General features: G+C 51.1%; 2 protein-coding genes across 23 annotated transcripts in view; both read left to right on the top strand.

The window, feature by feature from the left end:
- The window catches only part of DCUN1D2 (defective in cullin neddylation 1 domain containing 2), a 37,940-nt gene extending 29,055 nt beyond the window's left edge, over positions 1-8,885 (top strand). For all 6 annotated transcript variants that reach the window (XM_055360263.2, XM_004054768.5, XM_019039665.4 and 3 more), the window contains exons 5-7: positions 2,901-2,983; positions 4,643-4,739; positions 5,942-8,885. In XM_055360263.2, the coding sequence (XP_055216238.1) occupies positions 2,901-2,983; positions 4,643-4,739; positions 5,942-6,021 (260 nt within the window). In that variant the 3' untranslated portion in view covers positions 6,022-8,885. The remainder of the gene's footprint in view (positions 1-2,900; positions 2,984-4,642; positions 4,740-5,941) is intronic.
- A 1,119-nt stretch (positions 8,886-10,004) lies between these two features.
- ADPRHL1 (ADP-ribosylhydrolase like 1) overlaps positions 10,005-20,519 on the top strand; it is a 55,326-nt gene continuing 44,811 nt past the window's right edge. The window contains exon 1 of one of the 17 annotated variants that reach the window (XM_055360247.2): positions 10,005-11,470. In XM_055360247.2, coding sequence (XP_055216222.2) covers positions 11,257-11,470 — 214 coding nt within the window. In that variant the 5' untranslated portion in view covers positions 10,005-11,256. The other 16 variants (XM_055360249.2, XM_063697587.1, XM_063697595.1 and 13 more) reach the window with 16 other exon arrangements.

The raw sequence follows: 20,519 nt of genomic DNA, 5'->3' as shown, positions 1-20,519 counted from the left end.
ATAAAGCAAGAAGAGTAATTTTATGACTATAGCCCAGAAATAGAGCCGTCAGTTTACCATTTCCAAAGATTACGTGGTCTGTCTTGTGAGGAATTAAGTATAAGTTGAACAGGTCGAGACAAGTGTCCAACTGTTCCTAGAAAAAGCATGGACTGCCGTGGGAACGTGGAGCCAAAAGACACAGATTTACCCTTTATTTCCTTTGTGTGTGTGTCTGTGTGTGTGTTTGTGTCTGTTTATATATGTCCGTGTGTCTCTGTGTGTGTCTGTGTCTGTGTCTCCGTGTGGGTATCTGTGTGTGTCTATGTGTATTTGTGTGTGTGAAGATTGTACTGTATTGTTTTTATGTAAGATGATGCTTTACTCTTAACTAATAGTTAACCTAATAGAGAGGATAAAGTTACTTGGCTCTGTTTTAATGTAAGAAACAACATAGTTTCATACTGGCTAGAGTCTTGAATCAGTTGGCTTTGGGAATCTTTTGTGTTTTTGTTTTTGTTTTTGTTTTTAAAGAGGTGAGGGTCTTGCTCTGTTGCCCAGGCTGGTCTCAAACTCTTGACTTCAAGTGATCCTCCTGCCTCGGCCTCCTAAAGTGCTGTGATTACAGGTGTGAGCCACTGTGCCCGGCCAGCTTTGAGAATCTTGATGTTTGAGGAAGTGAAGTTTCATGAGAGCTAATTTTTATGTCTGCCCTAAGGTACTTTTTTGATAGAGGACACATCTTCATTATCTAATCCTAAGTGGAGCATCACAAGCATGAATTTTAAGTAGTAATGCCTTCTTCTAACATGTTTTCACTTAGGAGATGAGACTTTTTAGAGGTTCTGGGAAAGAAAATAGCTGCTATAAAGATGTAGCCACCAGAGTAGCTGTTGGTCTTGTTTCCACTCTCGAGTCCTGCCATTCTGAGTTGTTGTTTTTGTTGTTGTTGTTACTGTTTTGCAAATGGCTAAGTCCATTAGGACAATATTAAACATTTTTTTGTAAATAATAATAAATATTGAAAAAGCATATATTTACTTTTGATAATGTGATTGACAAACATAAAAATCAGGTCCTTTGTAAGAAAAGTTTTTAGGACCAAAACTAACCCAAAGTAACTAGATTAAATGTGTGCCATAAAACTTTATTTTTTTTTCCTCCCCAGGTTCACCTCCATTTCTCAATGTGAGAGCTTTACATCATTAAGATGAGTTGAATATAGATTTCAATTAATGTTCTTCCTAAGTGATAAGGATGTAGACTTATAAGCAGGACAAGACTAATCATCTTCTTAGCATTTTACTGCGGGTCCCATCGGTAAGGTCTAGAGAGCTGTTCCATATCTCAGTTACTTGGCACTTTCTGACTCTCTCTTTCTTTCTGATTCAGACTCCAGGGTATTCAAAACTGATAAAGTTGGTCATGAAGCCTTTGCACACGGGGAATTTAGAGGCGTTTTATTTAAAGTGGGATTTGCTACTCATACGCCTCTTTCTTATCCCATTTTAATAATGATCGACCCTGGAAATCTTGCTAGAGCTCCAACTTTAATAACTTCTGTTTAAGTGGGATGAAACCAGATTTAGAAAAAAACTTTTGAAAAGTGTTTAGTTATGTACTTTGCATTTAAACTAACATATTACCTAACATTTATTAATCTGCTTTTCACATTAATCTTACATAAATATAACTCTTCTTTTATTGCCTAAAAGTGCTGAACACTATTCAACATGATTAAAGGAGGTCACTTTATGTATTTATTTTTTATTTTATTTATTTATTTAATTTTTTTTTTTTTTTTTGAGACGGAGTTTCGCTCTTGTTGCCCAGGCTGGAGTGCGGTGGCGCGATCTCGGCTCACCACAACCTCCGCCTCCCAGGTTCAAGTGATTCTCCTGCCTCAGCCTCCCCAGTAGCTGGGACTACAGGCATGAGCCACCACGCCCAGCTAATTTTGTATTTTTAGTAGAGATGGGGTTTCTCCATGTTGGTCAGGCTGGTCTCAAACTCCTGACCTCAGGTGATCCACCCGCCTCGGCCTCCCAAAGTGCTGAGATTACAGGCGTGAGCCACCACGCCCGGCCAGTCACTTTAAAAAAATAGAATTCTGAACCCCTTTATATACTTGCTGTGTCAAGCATATAAAAAGAAATCGTTATCAAGCTTCTGGTGAGCAGAGAATAAATCAGTGTTTCACAAACTATGGATTGGAGACAGCCCTGAAACTCGGCATTCATATTCTATTAGACATCTTCAGTAGCAGAGATTTATATAGAAGTCGTGAAATAATCACCACCTTCCCGTGTGGGAAAAGAGGGCGTTGGCTTTGATTGATACGCAGTGTCCTGTGTAGATGCGTCAGTGAGAACGCTTTCCCTGCTAGCTGCCGATTTGACTTGACACTTTAGGGACAAATTGGAGCCCTCATAAGGCCGCTGTAATTACTTGTGAAACAGATTCTGTCTTAGTTCATATAGCAACAAGGCAGGTCTATTTGGAGAACATTGTGTCCCTTCCTTCCTAAACTGGTCCTTTGATTTGCAGTTCGACACTCAGGCCAGTGGCCTATTTTTAAAAACAAATGATATGCATTAATAGTATCCAGATCAGGTCAGGTTTAAAGAACACCCAATATGTGTGAAAAGGCAAGTCTCCAAAACTGATTAATTAGGGGGGAATTGTGTGCATATCCAAATAACTTAATATACAAATCCTTTTAAAAAGAGTTTCCCCAGATTTATAAAATTAGACTACGTACAGTTCTCAGGAGCACTTCCGTAGAGATTAAGCCTCGTGACTCTTGGGTGAGATTGCCACATTTTATTAAGTAAATATTGACGTGCTAAGAAGTGGTCGTTTTTTGTGCAGTAGAAAAAGAGAGTGAGATTTACTAACTGCTCTTTCTTTCTTTTTACCAGACTTAGAAATGGCTGTTGCGTATTGGAAATTAGTGTTATCTGGAAGGTTTAAATTTTTAGATCTCTGGAACACATTCTTACTGGTAAGTGTCCTCCTGCATCTCGCTGTGTGCCCACTGTGGAGGGAAGTTGGTAGGTATGAGGCTGCATGTAATCATCCACCTCAGGTCTCACACGTGGAGGTTTTCAGCAGATGAACATCCCACACAAAGATCCGCAGGTCCAGACAGGTTGCCGCTTGGCTCTGTCACCTTGCCGGAGACTGCAGGGCTGAGCTGGGGCCACTCCGGGGCCTCCTGAGAACGTGGCTCCTTGGCAGTCACGGGAAGCTCCTCTCAGGCTGGGGTTCCTGGAGACTCTGCAACCCCAGCAGCCGCTGCCGTGTTGTCTCCTCTGAGGACCTAGACGGTAATTCTGTCTTTCCACTGAGAACTCCGAATCCTCGACATGGTGCCAGCGCCACACTTCTGTAGACTGGTCTGGGCTCCGGAACTGCGGATTGTATGTGGCGGTGCCCAGCCTCTGTGTGCGTCTGTGGTCTGAAGCCATTTCTAAGTGTGTCTCACCATGCTCAGGAGGAAAAGAGGCCTTTGTGGGCCCTCTGGAGAGACACTTTGCTGGTGTGGGGCAAGGCTGCGTCATGCCAGCCCGTCTTGCTGGCAGCAGGTGCAGCTGTGGGTTGTTGGAAGTGAGTGGCCACAAGCCTGGTGATGGCAGAGATGCCCAGACCTCTTGCTGTTCTGTCCACGAAAGTGAAAGAAGTGGTCTTCCACCGCCCAACCCACGGCCGGGCCAGGACCCGCACTGCCTCCCTTCACCTGACACCGGGTGACACAGACTTTGCCACTTAGAGTCCTGTGGCCTTGGGCACGTCACTTCCACATGCCTCTGCTTCCTCGTCTGGGAATGGCACCCAGAGAGTGTGGCAGGTGGAGGGCGGAGCTGTCTGTGGAAGGTGACGTCACTCAGTCCTGTGGGTTTGCCATGGAGAGACGTCTTTGCAGCTATGTGTTTCATTACATCATGTGCTGTATTACTTCTCTCGAAATATCCAGAGGTCAGTAATGCTGTGCCCACAGCCCCCTTACGCCTTACCTGGGGTCAAACCTAAGTCACAGATGTTTCCCAGAGAACCTCACGCTCTTGTGCGTGGAGAAGGGGATGAAGGCGCTCACAGTGTCATTGTAACGGCAGAATACTGGAAAAGCCAGTGACCATCCACAGGAGAACGGACTAAAAAATCAGAATATTGGTGCGATGGAGCACAGCTTTGGAGCCACGCAAACGAACGCACATTCACACACGTCAGCCCGCATACGTTTCAGACATTATGCTGAGTGGGAGAAAAACAAGTTGCAGAAAACTGTGTGTAATTTGATAGCAGTTAATGTTTTAAAATGTAAGACAAGCTTATGAGCTGTTCGTGAATATATATATACATGCAGCTAATGGGCAGGTAACGAGATTAAAATGCTTCCCTTCTATGTGACAAAATAGGAGTTTATAATTGTAATATTTAAAATGTTTTGTTCTTAAATAAATCTGCTTTCTATATTTGGACATTGGCGTTGTTGTAGCACTTAACATTTATACAGAACACTATTACTTTTAACAATTTTATTGTACTTGTTCCTAATCAAATTAATGAACATTAATTGAAGATCGCTAGGCCACTAGAATATATGAGAGTTAAGCTCTGTATTTTAAACCTGGTGGGTTTTTTTTTTTCTCTTATATATTAGGAACATCACAAAAGATCAATTCCAAGGGACACCTGGAACCTCCTGCTGGACTTTGGAAACATGATTGCGGATGATATGTCTAACTACGATGAAGAAGGTACCGGAAGTTGTGCTTCAGATGATTGACCGAAATGCTTACACCTGAGAACGTTAACTTCTCCTGCCTCTAGAGTGGTGACCCCGTCACTGAGATGGGCGTGGTCATAATACTCCCCCTTCCTTATTATTTTCTGTAAATCATACAAAAGAAAAATAGGGTTTTATATTTGGTGTAAATCAAGAAGACAGTCCTCTAAGCCAAAGCATTTCAGAATTGGATGTGCAGAGTAAGAGACCCCCATGGTGGAGCCATGGAGTTAGGTATTGGGAAACCACCACTCCCAGATTCTCAGTCCCGCATGATGCCTTAGGTCAGTTCCACACTGCACTCTTCAGGCTGACTCGGAGATTCCAGCTCCTGTCTTCTTGCATAAATATATCTCCACATATTTGTCTCCCCCCGTGTTTAGGACGCTGCGTTGGAGGGCCTTTGGAGCCTGCTGTGTGCTGGGCACGCTGCCACCTTAGAGAGGGATGGTCTCTGGGTGGAAGGCCTCCCCTCTAGGCTCCCACCCACTTTGCTTCCTCCCTGCCCCCTCGGCGGACAGTGATCTGTTCTGGGCACTGGCGCCGTGCCTTTAACGGGTGGTTTACATGTCTGTCTGCCTGTTTTAGCTTCTGTTTCTCTTTGTGTCCTCCACAATTTGCACCGTCCCTCAATCAGAGGCACCCAGTAAATGCTTGTCAAATGAAAGAAGGGATCACTGAATCTCATTGACAGAAGCGCAGCTTCCAGGATCGAGGCAGCAGTGCAGGAGCTCAGAGGGCACTCAAGGCTGCCGGGGTGGGGAAGGGAGCAATGGGGTGGTCCCACTTGGGAAGAGCCGCAGGAGGGAGCACCCCCTGCTGGCAAGAATACCAATGACCTGAGGAACATGCCTCCTGCTTCGCGGGGGTCCATTTAGCTCCCTTCCTGAGCAGCTGGTGTGACTGCCTGGGGCACTCACCGAGCATCCGGGGCCACTGTGAGCCCACAGCCCCCTAGACATACCAGCACACACACACCAGGGCTCCCGACCTGGCCGTGCTAGGGCGAAAGAACTGGGTAACTTGGGCTGGTTCATTCTGTGAAACACAAATGGTGTGGACCTCAAATCATTTGGGTTCTTGAAATGTAAATGTTGGATTGATATGTGACTCAGGGCTTTGGAGATAAAAACGGTGCTCTAACAGGTTTTCTGTTTGCTTGCTTTCCTTTAGGAGCTTGGCCTGTTCTTATAGATGATTTTGTAGAATATGCACGGCCAGTAGTCACAGGTGGAAAACGCAGCCTTTTCTAGGCAGCAAGTTAAGCAGGAGTAAGATGATGAAATGATTTGTATCCTGCAAAGAGATTTCAGTCAGTTCCTGGGTGCATTGTCGCTGATTCCAGAAGTCATTCTTGACCAGCCATGAAACCAGAGGCGCCATCCCATTCTGCCGGAGGACAGCAGCGGCTGCTTTGTGGACACCGCAGGAAGTTCCTCGGGACACGGCTGCTTTGGGATGTTTGGAGATTTGTCATCATAGCTTTTGCGTTAGGAAATTTCTGCATGATTTTTTAATATTTACAAAACACTAAGGTAGAGCCATAGCGCCGCCTGTGGGACCGCAGAGCATGCTGCGTAGCTCGCGCGTCAGGCGAACCAGCGTCCGGCAGCGTCCCGCCGAATGACGTTGCGGTGGCACTGGAAACACGGCATGTGTCCTCTGCAGGGCGCTGCGTTTTTATACACGTCAAAGCTGTTAAGAATGTGCCCTAAGGGAGAGGATCTTGTCGTAGAGTCTAATGTTTTTTAAAATTGGTGCCAGCAATTCACGATTTATATTTTTTGAAGTATCGAATATCTAGATTTACCAGCTCTATTTTTGTTTTCATTTTCTCTAGACATTCATCTGAAAATCATTTTATGGTTCTCAATCCCCATGTAGCTTTGCATAGCAACGGCACACGTGGCACGATTCCAGCAGAGTTTATCTCACACCATTTATATATCACTGGGCCTCTCTTACTTAAATATTTGACCTGCCTGAGAAGCTTCATAAAGTATGTTTTTTTAAAATATATTTTAATTACATTTAAAAAGACATTTTTCCATGAAAAACATTTCTTTTATGAGTGATGAAATTATAGATTTTAAAATCAAGGCCAGGCATGGTGGCTAACCCCTGTAATCCCAGCACTTTGGGAGGCTGAGGCGGGTGGATCACGAGGTCAGGAGATCGAGACCATCCTGGCAAAACATGGTGAAACCCCGTCTCCACTAAAAAATAATACAAAAAAATTAGCTGGGCGTGGTGGCAGGTGTCTGTAGTCCTAGCTACTCGGGAGGCTGAGGCAGGAGAATGGTGTGAACCTGGGAGGCGGAGCTTGCAGTGAGTCGAGATCGCGCCACTGCACTCCAGCCTGGGCGACAGAGCAAGACTCTGTCTCAAAAAATAAATAAATAAATAAAATAAAATTGGTGCCAGGAATTCACGATTTATATTTTTTGAATTACCGAATATCTAGATTTACCAGCTCTATTTTTGTTTTCATGTTCTCTAGACATTCATCTGAAAATCATTTTATGGTTCTCATTCCCCATGTAGCTTTGCATAGCAATGGCACACATGGCACAATTCCAGCAGAGTTTATCTCACACCATTTATATATCAGTGGGCCTCTCTTACTTAAATGTTATTTGACCTGCCTGAGAAGCTTCATAAAGTATGCTTTTTAAAATATATTTTAATTACATTTAAAAAGACATTTTTCCATGAAAAACATTTATTTTATGAGTGATGAATTATAGATTTTAAAATCAAGGCCGGGCGTGGTGGCTCACACCTGTAATCCCAGCATTTTGGGAGGCCGAGGCAGGTGGATCACCTGAGGTCAGGAGTTTGAGACCAGCCTGGCCAACATGGTGAAACCCCGTCTCCACTAAAAAAACAAAAATTAGCCGGGCGTGGTGGCACATGCCTGTAATCCCAGCTACTCAGGAGGCTGAGGCAGGAGATTTGCTTGAACTCAGGAGGCGGAGGTTACAGTGAGTTGAGATCGCGCCACTGCACTCCAGCCTGGATGACAGAGTGAGATTCTGTCTCTAAATAAATACATACGTACATCCAATAAAATCGAATGAGTTGGTTCTTTCCATCCTCTTGTGCCCATAGTGCCCAGCATAGACCTTTGTGCCCCTGTGCACATTTGGAAGCTAAAATGTACATCGTTGTCTGAAAAAACCCAACCCCAAAACCTTCATCTGATTGGTGAGCTGAAGTCTGTCCTTGCACCATGTTATCATCTGTTTCTCGTGTCCGCCTGGTTGAGGACCCACGAGTGCTGCCGAGGTGTGGAGGGCTGGTATTGAGTTGTGGACATCACCGTTGACGCTACCTTACGTGCCGAGACTCTCATGTCACAGGCGTGCCTTGCTGCCCGCCTGCAGCGCTGTGCAGGACGTGGACCAGCTGGAGCTGCTCCCCAGCAGAGAGGAGAGTCGCCGCAGACGACCTAGCTGCGGTGTGAGAGAGCATGGCCCAGACAAGCAGCTGGGTTGGGTTGGCTTCTGAGAACAGGACTCACCCTGGGCTTCAGCAACATCTGATGGCTGAGGTTCGTGTGCTTGGAGGCTGCAGGACGAACTGTCGATGCTTCTCAGCAGAGATGGTCACAGAGGGCAGCAGGGACAGGACTGGAAGGGACCTGCAGCCTGCAGACCCCGCCTGGCCCCCGCTGGCTTCTGGCTGGTCCAGTGATGGGCAAGTGACAGACCTTCCCCAGGCTCTGCTTCCACAACTCTAATGGGAAACTGGGCCTGTCTACCTTTAGAAGTCTTCGATTCTCAGAGAGCATTTGTCTAATACAATAAAAACTGGCGTTAATACAAACCTCAAAAACGTGAGTGCATCTTCCAGGCTTCATGGATTCTTGACATGTAATTGTTTTGTTCAGAAAAAGTTACAGAATTCAGATAATTCTGTATAAACTATGGAGATCCACAGTACTTTTTTGTTTTTGAGATTTAAGGTTCTAAGGGATTGTCAATAGATATCAAAATATTAATCATTGGACAAAGGCTTTTCCAAAAACTGTGGGTTTTTTCTTCTGTTGTAGCCATTTGAGTCCTGCATGCTGTGAAATGCTGAGAACGGAAGCATTAAATTGGTTTTTCTCGGGCGTGGTTTCCTTTCGATTCTCCTCAGCTGCAGGGATGTCTGCCTATAGGTGTCAGCATCCGCATCCTTGTCCCAGGATGAGAGAACAGCCCCCAGCTAGCAACCAGCAGGCAAGCCCCTGCCCCCGTGTGTGGCCCGCCAGCCCTGGCCAGGTAACCAGGTCCTCAGGCACCTTCTGTCATTGCGTTCCCTCTCAGCGGTGCATCGTGCGCCTGATGGGGTGGCTCGTGAGGAATTAGAGATCTCACAATAGGCAGGGTTTACGGGAGTGTGTGGGGGCAGGAGGTCATGTGTGCCAGCACACACTGCTGGAAACCGTCCCTTATCGGAGGCAAACGGCCAAGCACGGGGGTCTAAGGATCATGTGCTACCTGCCGATTCACGGTGCACCTGCCAGCGTTCCGAAATCAACATCGCCAGCTCCTCTCAGTGACATTGTACATGTCATTGTGTTATTTTAGCTTTAAGTTTATATCCATTTTAGACCTCAGGCGTCATGGGGCCAAGAATAAATTTTCTTCTGATCCTTGTTGCTGTGTCCACAGTTTCAGGTACAAAGTAGGGGCTCTGCAAATATTTATTGGATAAACGAGCTAACCTTATCCCGTCCTGTTTGCTGAGGGAGCCAGGTAGTGCTCTTGGCAAAGGTTTCCGCCGCCTGAGAACTGAAGCGCTCAGCGAGCAGGCTGTGTTAATCCCCTCAGCAGCACACGCTTCGGCCCCACAGTGCAGTTGTGCCTAAAACAGGTGGGAGTTTGAACGAAGGGCCGCCCCTCCTGTCTGTCTTGTTTGGATAGGGACCCTGCGTGCATGCTGTTTTTTGTTTTGGAGTTTTGTTTGTTTGTTTGTTTCTGAGACAGTTTTGCTCTTGTTGCCCAGGCTGGAGTGCAATGGCGTGATCTCAGCTCACTGCAACCTCTGCCTCCTAGGTTCAAGTGATCCTCCTATCTCAGCCTCCCAAGTAGCTGGGATTACAGGTGCCCACCACCATGCCCGGCTAATTTTTGTATTTTTAGTAGAGACGGGGTTTCATCATATTGGTCAGGCTGGCCTCAAAATCCTGACCTCAGGTAATCTGCCCGCCTCGGCCTCCCAAAGTGCTGGGATTACAGGCATGAGCCACCGCGCCTGGCCTGCATGCTGGTTTTGAAGTTTGTTTCTGTATCTCAGGATCATGCTAGCTGGCATGACTGCTGATGGCTGCCTCCACCGGCAGACAGTGGAGGGTGAGGTGAGCTCACTGCTTGAGATCCTCCGTTTTAACAAGTGCTGGTATAACGCCAGGCGGTTAAATGCTTCCTACTGTCTCGCTGTACACTACAAGAGTTTTTATCAGACGCATTTCTTCAGTCCAGGCGTAACTCTTTGCTTCCCCTGGGTCTGATGGAAACCAGGCCCCGAGGAAGGAGACGGGAGAGACACAGCCCTGCTGGGCGCCCGGCCTCTGCGGAGAACTGTCCTGGGGTGGGGTCGGGAGATGGACTGTTTTCCTAATTTATTTCAAACCAGGAACCCTGGCTGTGTGCATTCTGCCTCACCCCCCGTCTCCATATTTTTTAATATTCTTTTCATGAGCTAGCAGGGATGATGTAAATACGTTGAGCTGACGGAGGGCCGGATGGGAGGTTCCAGTGAAGCCTGCGGTTTGCTGACGACTTTCCCCCTCAGTGCAGTCCAGTTATTTGGGAGCCGTTAAACACCGCATGCTGAGAAGACACCGTCATTGTTCACACAGGAGCTAGATAGACTTTGTTCCCTCTACACTGCATTTTTTAAAAGTGTTCTATCAAAAACACATTTCATAATCGAAAAGTTTTCTAAACGATAAAACCGCATGTCACAGATTAATCTCAACAGTAAGTTGAGTGAAGGAAGCCAGACACCGAAGGCCACACATTGTATTTGAAATGTCCAGGAAAGGCAGAACTGTAGAGACAGCAGATGGGTTGTTGCCCGAGGGGTGAGGGCACGCCCGGCAGCGGGCGGCAGTGACACGCACGCCTGCACACATTTGCTCCCGCATCACCCCGCACCACACACGGGGAAGTGTGCACACTCCTTCCAGGGACAGCGAGAGGAGCTCCTGCTCTGTCAACGCTCTGAAGGTGCTCTGGCTGCCGGCAGAAGCTAGCAGGCTCCGCTGCTGAGGAGCTGGTGCCTGTCCAGACGCGGAAGAAAACTGACACCTCCCACGTGGGGGACAGAAAGGTCCTCTCATTGGTGCCACCTGCAGAGATAGACAAGGAGCGCCTGGCCGTCAGAGGACGCTCCTGACAGTGACACAATGACCACTATAAAAGTCAGGCGGGCTGAGGAGGAGACAAAGGCCAGGACGCTCCGCAGCTGTGGGGTAAGAGGAGCTGCCTCCTGGGATGGAGAAATTTAAGGCTGCGATGTTGCTGGGGAGCGTCGGCGACGCTCTTGGCTACAGAAATGTCTGCAAGGAGAACAGCACTGTAGGCATGAAGATCCAGGAGGAGCTGCAACGTTCCGGGGGCCTGGACCACCTCGTACTCTCGCCAGGAGAATGGCCCGTGAGTGACAACACCATCATGCACATCGCAACCGCCGAGGCCCTCACCACAGGTAGGCTGGGCCCACCGCGCTCCTGTGTGCGGGCTGGAGGGATCTCCGGTGTGCGGGCAGGAGGGAGCTCCGGTGTGCGGGCTGGAGGGAGCTCCGGTGTGCGGGCTGGAGGGAGCTCCGGTGTGCGGGCTGGAGGGAGCGGTGTGTGGGCTGGAAGGAGCTCCGGTGTGCGGGCTGGAGGGAGCACTGTGGCCACAGGTAGGGCCGGGCCCACCGCGCTCCGGTGCGCGGGCTGGAGGGAGCTCCGGTGTGCGGGCAGGAGGGAGCGGTGTGTGGGCTGGAGGGAGCTCCGGTGTGCGGGCTGGAGGGAGCTCCGGTGTGCGGGCTGGAGGGATCTCCGGTGTGCGGGCAGGAGGGAGCGGTGTGTGGGCTGGAGGGAGCTCCGGTGTGCGGGCTGGAGGGAGCTCCGGTGTGCGGGCAGGAGGGAGCTCCGGTGTGCAGGCTGGAAGGAACACTGGTCACAGGTAGGGCCGGGCCCACCGCGCTCCGGTGTGCGGGCTGGAGGGAACACTGGCTGCTCGAGTTCTCCCAGTAAGCCTCCGAGAGCTTTGAAGGCAGTGCGGTCCTTCAGCCGATGGTGTTACCTGATACCGCTGCTAAAAGTGGCAATTTAATCTGAGTGTCCCTCAAATTTGATATGCGGCAGATCATGTTTCTCCTGTGGTTTCTCTGAGGGTGACAGTATTACTTTACTTTGCAGTTATTAAGATTCAATTTTTAAACGTGACTTTTCACTTGTATTTGCAAAGCGTTAACTAGGCCTAGCACCTTCTGTTTCTAATAGAGTTAAAGCCAGTGAAGCCTCTGTCGGCCGTGCTGGTGGGAGTAGGGTGAGGGCTCACTTCTCGCTGCAGAGATTAAGCCTTCTTGTTCTGAATTCATTACAAAGGGATGTAAAATAACCCAGTTTGAAATGTGAACCCATTAATATTGTTTGGGGATTAGTTCTAAATTCCAATGAATTAAAGTTAGAATATCATCTCCCAAAATGGTTCAGCTTGGAGAGTTGCCCATACACAAATGTGTTGCAAGAAAATGACATAAACTTGATTGGACGAGATTGGAGACAAAGCTTCTTAAAATACCTTTAAGTAGCAAATTGATTTTAGGATCAAGCTTTTGCATGAATTTCAGGGAAATGGCAGGTGCACAGACATGCAGTCCAGCTTTCCTACGAGGCATTTGCTCTTCAAAACCCCGTGGGTGCTGTTTATCACGGCAGAATTAAAATCTGAGGGCTGCGGCTAAGTCAATGAAATCTCACTTATGCGTTCACTCCACCATTCTGTTCATCTGCCATGGACGCGCCCAGTTTAGTTCTGTGCTCACAGCGGAGGAATGCCACCGAGCCTGTGGCCGGTCCCTAAATAACGGGAGAGCTGAAGCGCCGGCGATAAGATAAGGCTCCCGACTTGCTGGAGACGGGGAGGCGTCCGACTGTTCACAGCCTTGGCGTCCAGGAGCTCCTGCTTCTGGTTTTCCAGGCGGCCTCTCGTGTGCCCTTAGGACCAGCAGCCCCATGCTTGTGCCCCGCAGCCCAGAACAGGTGCACCCCACACACAGACACCTGTGGGACAAGGCTCCGGCTTGTTTTCACCGTAGACGGCTGGAGCTCACTCTTGAGTTTGGCTTCCTCTGGGCGTCTGATGCCGTGTGTGCGCTCACACCAGCTCTGCATGTCCCATTTCTGGTAGCACTTGGTGGGCGTTTTGTGAATGGCAGCGTCCATGGCTGTGGGTCTGGTCCTGCCAGGCCCACAGGGAGGGCAGCGGCACAGGACACTCCAAAAATACACCGACGGAGATCGGCCCAACAGGACACGAAATTCACAGTTAAAAGGGTTACGGACGTTTAGGGCTCTGTTTTTTGTTTGTTTTTTGAGACGGAGTATTTCTCCATCGCCCAGGCTGGAGTGCAGCGGCGTGATCTCAGCTCACTGCAACCTCCACCTCCCAGGTTCAAGCGATTCTCCTGCCTCAGCCTCCTGAGTAGCTGGGGCTACAGGTGCCCGCCACCACGCCCGGCTGATTTTTGTATTTTTAGTAGAGACGGGGTTTCACCATGTTGTCCAGGCTGGTCTCGAACTCCTGACCTGAAGTGATCCACCCACCTCAGCTTCCCAAAGTGCTGGGATGACAGGCGTGAGCCACCACGGGGCGCTATTCTTAAGGAGGAAGTAAGTTTGCTCTAAGCTCTCAGGGTCCTCAGCTGTGGACTGGAAGGGAGGGTTCACTGTGCTGCTGCAGTGTCTAGTTTATGGGTCATGAGAAAATACGCATCCAAGATCACCCCTGGAATTGCTTACTGTGGGCGGCAAGCCACCCAGGCACCGAGGCAAGAGACAGAGGACACGAGCTGTTCCAGTATAATAAAATATAAAACAAGAATAGTTATACCAGATATAGATCTTAGATATGATTATATATGAATATCATTAATCATTAGTTTGTAGCAATTACTTTTTATTCCAGTATTATGATAATCCTCGCTCTATAATCACAGCCTAGGAAAAACCAGGCCATGCAGAGATAGGAGCTGAGGGGACATAGTGAGGTGTGACCAGAAGACAAGAGTGCGAGCCTTCTGTTATGCCCGGACAGGGCCACCAGAGGGCTCCTTGGTCTAGCGGTGACGCCAGCGTCTGGGAAGATGCCCGTTACCAGGCGGATCATGGTCCAGCGGTAGCAAAAGGTGGCAAGGAACAACATCCGCTACTTAACAGACCGGGAAAGAGGGGGGAGTCTCCCTTTCCCCGGGGGAGTTTAGAGAAGACTCTGCTCCTCCACCTCTTGTGGAGGGCCTGACATTAGTCAGGCCTGCCTGCAGTTATCCGGAGGCCTAACCGTCTCCCTGTGATGCTGTGCTTCAGCGGTCACACTCCTAGTCCGCCTTCATGTTCCATTCTGTACACCTGGCTCTGCCTTCTAGATAGCAGTAGTAAATTAGTGAAAATACTAATAGTCCCTGATATGCAGAAATAATGGCGTAAGCTGTCTTTCTCTTTGTCTCCTCTCCCTCTCTGCCTCGGCTGCCAGGCAGGGCAGGGCTCCCTGTCCAGTGGACACGTGACCCACATGACCTTACCTATCATTGGAGGTGACTCACATTCTTTACCCTGCCCCTTCTGCCTTGTATCCAATAAATAACAGCGCAGCCAGACATTTGGGGCCACTACCGGTCTCCGTGCATTGGTGGTAGTGGTCCCCCGGGCCCAGCTGCCTTTTCTCTTATCTCTTGTCTTGTGTCTTTATTTCTACACTCTCTCGTCACTGCACACAGGGAGAGACCCACCGACCCTGTGGGCTGGTCCCTATAGCTTACCCCTCTAGAAACCAAAGCAAGCAGATTTTTTTCAACTCACTAAAAATCAAAGTCGAAATTTCACTTAAGTTTATCTTTGTTCTTTAAATAACAAATTGTAGCCTATGGAAGGGGGTCTTTAAGCTGTGTTAACAATGGTGAGGGCTGGGCACAGTGGCTCACGTCTGCAATCCCAGCATTGTGGGAGGCCACGGTGGGCAGATTGCCTGAGCCCAGGAGTTCTAGATCAGCCTAGGAAACATAGCAAGACTCCATCTCTACAAAACGACAATGATGAGTGCTGACTCCACAGCACTTCTGTACCAGGCATTGTTCCAGCTGCTTCACGCGTGTTATCCTCCACACGTGCTCCTCACATCACTGTGAAGGCTGATTTTATCACAATCTTACAGGAGAAAAAATTGACATACAGAGAGGTTCAGGCACTTGCCCAGTGCCACACAGCCCAGCGAGTGGCAGAGCTTGGATGGGAACCACACAATCTGGCCCCCGTGCTCGTAAGCATCCTCCCTGACTGCTGAGATCACCGTGGCCTGCAAGTATCATAACAATTGCAGTGTGCAGGGGCTCTTTAGCATGCTTTCCAAAAACAGGCAGACTTTTACAAATGGAACTACGTTTGGCAGCTTTAAGTAAGCTGCACTGAAAAGTCCTTCACCCCGCGAGCCACGGGGCTGTGTGGTCTGGCAAACCCTGGCTCTGCTGCTAGAGTGAGCATAGATCTGAGGGTCGGGGCAGCCTGTGTGGCTCCCTCCTTCCGGGTGAGCCTCTCTGAAAAGGGCTGCCTCCTTCCGGGTGTGTCTCTCTGAACAGGGCTGCCTCCTTCCGGGTGTGTCTCACTGAACGGGGGCTCCCTCCTTCCGGGTGAGCCTCTCTGAACGGGGCTGCCTCCTTCCCGGTGAGCCTCTCTGAACAGGGTCCCTCTTTCCGGCTGTGTCTCTCTGAACGGGGCTCCCTCCTTCCGGGTGAGCCTCTGAACGGGGCTCCCTCCTTCCGGGTGTGTCTCTCTGAACGGGGCTGCCTCCTTCCGGGTGTGTCTCTCTGAACGGGGCTGCCTCCTTCCGGGTGAGCCTCTCTGAACGGGGCTGCCTCCTTCCGGGTGAGCCTCTCTGAACGGGGCTCCCTCCTTCCGGGTGAGCCTCTCTGAACGGGGCTGCCTCCTTCCGGGTGTGTCTCTCTGAACGGGGCTGCCTCCTTCCGGGTGAGCCTCTCTGAACGGGGCTGCCTCCTTCCGGGTGAGCCTCTCTGAACGGGGCTGCCTCCTTCTGCGTGAGCCTCTCTGAACGGGGCTCCCTCCTTCCGGGTGAGCCTCTCTGAACGGGGCTGCCTCCTTCTGCTTGAGCCTCTCTGAACGGGGCTCCCTCCTTCCGGGTGAGCCTCTCTGAACGGGGCTGCCTCCTTCCGGGTGTGCCTCTCTGAACGGGGCTGCCTCCTTCCGAGTGTGTCTCTCTGAACGGGGCTGCCTCCTTCCGGGTGAGCCTCTCTGAACGGGGCTGCCTCCTTCCGGGTGAGCCTCTCTGAACGGGGCTCCCTCCTTCCGGGTGTGTCTCTGAACGGGGCTCCCTCCTTCCGGGTGTGTCTCTGAACGGGGCTGCCTCCTTCCGGGTGAGCCTCTCTGAACAGGGCTGCCTCTTTCCGGGTGTGTCTCTGAACGGGGCTCCCGCCTTCCGGGTGTGTCTCTCTGAACGGGGCTGCCTCCTTCCGGGTGAGCCTCTCTGAACGGGGCTCCCTCTTCCGGGTGAGCCTCTCTGAACGGGGCTCCCTCCTTCCGGGTGAGCCTCTCTGAACGGGGCTCCCTCCTTCCGGGTGAGCCTCTCTGAACGGGGCTCCCTCCTTCCGGGTGAGCCTCTCTGAACGGGGCACGAGAGCAGACTCTGAACCAGGAAGTAGCCGTGTCTAGCGCTCTACAAGACACATAGGAGAGGTGGCATCCATGGCCCTGAAGCAACAAGCCCATGTTGCCAGCGCATTATCACCAAGTCACTTGGCAAGCGTTTAGCAGGTGTGTGTGTGTGCCAGGCCTGGGGAGGGGCGGCCTCGCACAGAGAGCTCGGCCATTGCCCGGGTATGCAGCTGGCCATTCCCAGCTCCCCACCCCCACTCCCTGGGAAAACTGGGGAAGTGGCTTCCCTCCCTGGGCCTTCCTCCCTCACAAGGTCACAAAGGATTAAACGGAGCGACCAGCAAAGTGTGAGGAAGCACTTAGGCCAGTGTGGGAAGTTGGTGCAGGCCCCTGTGGCCGAAGGCACATCTGACATGTCTGTGCCCTGAGGCACACTCAGCCAACTTCAGGGCCCAGCAGGATGGCGGGAGGTGTCACCTGGCCACAGCCTCCAGGGCACAGGGCCAGCACCTTCTCAGCCTCTCCCGGGGCCCTGATAACTGAGAGTGGCACTTCAGCTCATGGCAGAAAACGTTTGGAAACAGTTGACATTTTGCTACAAGCTCACTGGATGTTAGTATTTTGCCTTTTCTTTATTGAGACATGAGTTGGGAGACTCAGGCACCATTTTTTTTTTTTTTTTTTTTGAGACATAGTCTCACTCTTTTGCCCGGGCTGGAGTACAGTCGCGCGATCTCGGCTCACTGCAACCTCCACCTCCCGAGTTCAAGCGATTCTCCTGCTTCAGCCTCCTGAGAGGCTGGGCTAACTTTTTGTATTTTTAGTAGAGACGGGGGTTTCACTATGTTGGCCAGGCTGGTCTCGAACTCCTGACCTTGTGATCTGCCCGTCCCAGCCTCCCAAAGTGCTGGGATTACAGGTGTGAGCCACCGCGCTCGGCCCCTCAGGCAGCTTTAGAAACTGATTTGTCTTTCAGGAGACCAGACAGGGAAGACAGGAAACAGGAGTGGAGTGTCCCAAAGGAAAGAGACCCGGGGAGAAGCCCAAGGGTAGCAGCTTTGAAAATCTGTTTCTCGCTTAAATTCTAACCTGAAAAGACAATGCTGTTTGTGCCATTTTGTTGTATGGCTTCCGTTTGCTTTGAAAAGGCTAAATTTCAGTTAAATACAGACATTTCATGTCTAATTCCAGAATAAAATGAATCCTTTTAGGGGACTCAGGAAGGGCTAGGCTTGTTAACCCAGGACTGAGTTGAGAAAGGCTGTTTGTGGATCCACTGTGCCAGTGACTGTGAGGGGCACACGCTGGGTTTAGACACAGCCTGGACAAAGCCACGCAGCTCTACCCCCACCCAGGGGTTTCGGGTACAGGCGAAGGTGACCTTAATTCCTGCAGGAATGCAGCCCTCACACCTCTCCTATGAGACTGCAGGACTCGTGTCTCCCAAACGACAGTCTTGCCACATTCTCTCTCCTCCCTGACTCAGAACTGGGGTGATGAACATGGCATCATGTAAAACAATACTGTGCATGCACACAACACCATGTGTGCAGACAACATGTGTGTAGACACCATACACATACAATGTGCATGTAGACACCATGCACACAAAACACCGTGAGTGTAGACACCACGCACACACAACACCGTGCGTGTAGACGCCAAGCACACACAACACCGTGAGTGTAGACGCCACGCACACACAACACCGTGCGTGTAGACGCCACACACACAACACCGTGAGTGTGGACGCCACGCGCACACAACACCGTGCGTGTGGACGCCACGCGCACACAACACCGTGCGTGTGGACGCCACGCGCACACAACACCGTGCGTGTGGACGCCACGCGCACACAACACCGTGCGTGTGGACGCCACGCGCACACAACACCGTGCGTGTGGACGCCACGCGCACACAACACCGTGCGTGTGGACGCCACGCGCACACAACACCGTGCGTGTGGACGCCACGCGCACACAACACCGTGCGTGTGGACGCCACGCGCACACAACACCGTGCGTGTGGACGCCACGCGCACACAACACCGTGCGTGTGGACGCCACGCGCACACAACACCGTGCGTGTGGACGCCACGCGCACACAACACCGTGCGTGTGGACGCCACGCGCACACAACACCGTGCGTGTGGACGCCACGCGCACACAACACCGTGCGTGTGGACGCCACGCGCACACAACACCGTGCGTGTGGACGCCACGCGCACACAACACCGTGCGTGTGGACGCCACGCGCACACAACACCGTGCGTGTGGACGCCACGCGCACACAACACCGTGCGTGTGGACGCCACGCGCACACAACACCGTGCGTGTGGACGCCACGCGCACACAACACCGTGCGTGTGGACGCCATGCACATACAACTTGCATGTAGACACCATGCACACACAACACCGTGACCGTAGACACCATGCACACACACCGTGCATGTAGACACCATCCACACACAACACTGTGCATGCAGACAACACTGTGCGTGTAGACAATACTGTGCATATAGACAAAGCCATGCCTGTATGACAACACGGTGCATGTAAACACCCTGTGTTTACACAGTGCAATGCTATGCATTTGTGACAATATCATAGATGCAGGACAGACAATACCATGTGTGTAGACAACACCATGCACATACAACACTGCGCATGTAGACACCAGGTGTGTTGGCAACACTGTGCATGTGGATAACACTGTGCACATAAGACAACACTGTGCATGTAGACAACACCGTGAGTGTAGACAACGCTGTGAGTATAGACAACGCTGTGCCCATATGACAACACCATGCATGTAGACAACACTGTGCACAGGCCAGCCGGCCACGCCTCCCAGGACTGCCCCTCTCTTCAGAGGCCTCTGCTGGGCCGGGTCAGGGAACTGGTGGTAGGAGGACACAACATGCAGTCCTTGTCCTGAGCACTTCTCCGGGGGTTTGCAGCCACAGGAGCCCTCTCTCTCTGGGGGGGTTCACAGCCACGGGGCCCTGAGCGCTCTCTCTGGGAGGTTCACAGCCACTGGGCCCTGTGCACTCTCTCTGGGGGGTTTGCAGCTGCAGGGCCCTGAGCGCTCTCTGGGGGGGTTCACAGCCAAGGGGCCCTGCTTGTTTTCTCTGGAGGGTTTGCAGCTGCGGGCCCTGCATGCTCTCTGGGGGGGAGGGGGGGAGGGGGGTCTGCAGCTGTGGGGCCCTGCACGGTCTCTCTGTGGGGTTTGCAGCCGCTGGGCCCCAAGCACTCTCTCTGGGGGGTGTGCAGCCTCAGGATCCTGTGCACTCTCTCCAGGGGTTTGCAGCCATGGTCCCTACACGCGCGTGCTCTCTCCAGGGGTTTGCAGCCATGGGGGCCCTGTATGCTCTCTCCAGGGGTTTGCAGCTACAGAGGTTTCATGTCCTGGAGGAGGGAGTGACTTTGCCAAGTGCCCTTCCTAATCTCACCAACCCATCCATGCTAGGACATCTGGCTCTGATGCGGCTGAAAAAGGCCCCAGCCACCAGCAGGAAGGTCTTTTGCTTCCAAGTGCCATTTCTGCCCCATGGAGGGTGGGCCAAGCCTCCATCTTCGCCTCCCTCTCCCCATTCATTCCCACCCCTCCCCTCCCCAAAGGTGGGGAATTCATCACCAAGGAAAAGGGAGCAGTGGCGTCTCCCGGGGCTGACCCGCAAGCCCAGAGTGCAGTTGTAGTACAAAATGAAAACAAGTTGCTGGGTGTTAAAGTGGCCGTTGGGAGGGGCGCCCTCGCCGGCCCCACCTGGTGGGCATCCGCCTGCCACAGCCTGTCCTGGCATGGCCGGGCACCTGGGCTCTGATTTTAGAGGCTGTGTGGACTCCATCCACACACTGCGGATTACTTAATCACAGAAATGCTT

This window comes from Gorilla gorilla, chromosome 14 (assembly GCF_029281585.2).
Source record: "Gorilla gorilla gorilla isolate KB3781 chromosome 14, NHGRI_mGorGor1-v2.1_pri, whole genome shotgun sequence".
NCBI classification, from domain to species: Eukaryota; Metazoa; Chordata; class Mammalia; order Primates; family Hominidae; genus Gorilla; species Gorilla gorilla.
This window is presented reverse-complemented; position numbering and strand designations above follow the sequence as displayed.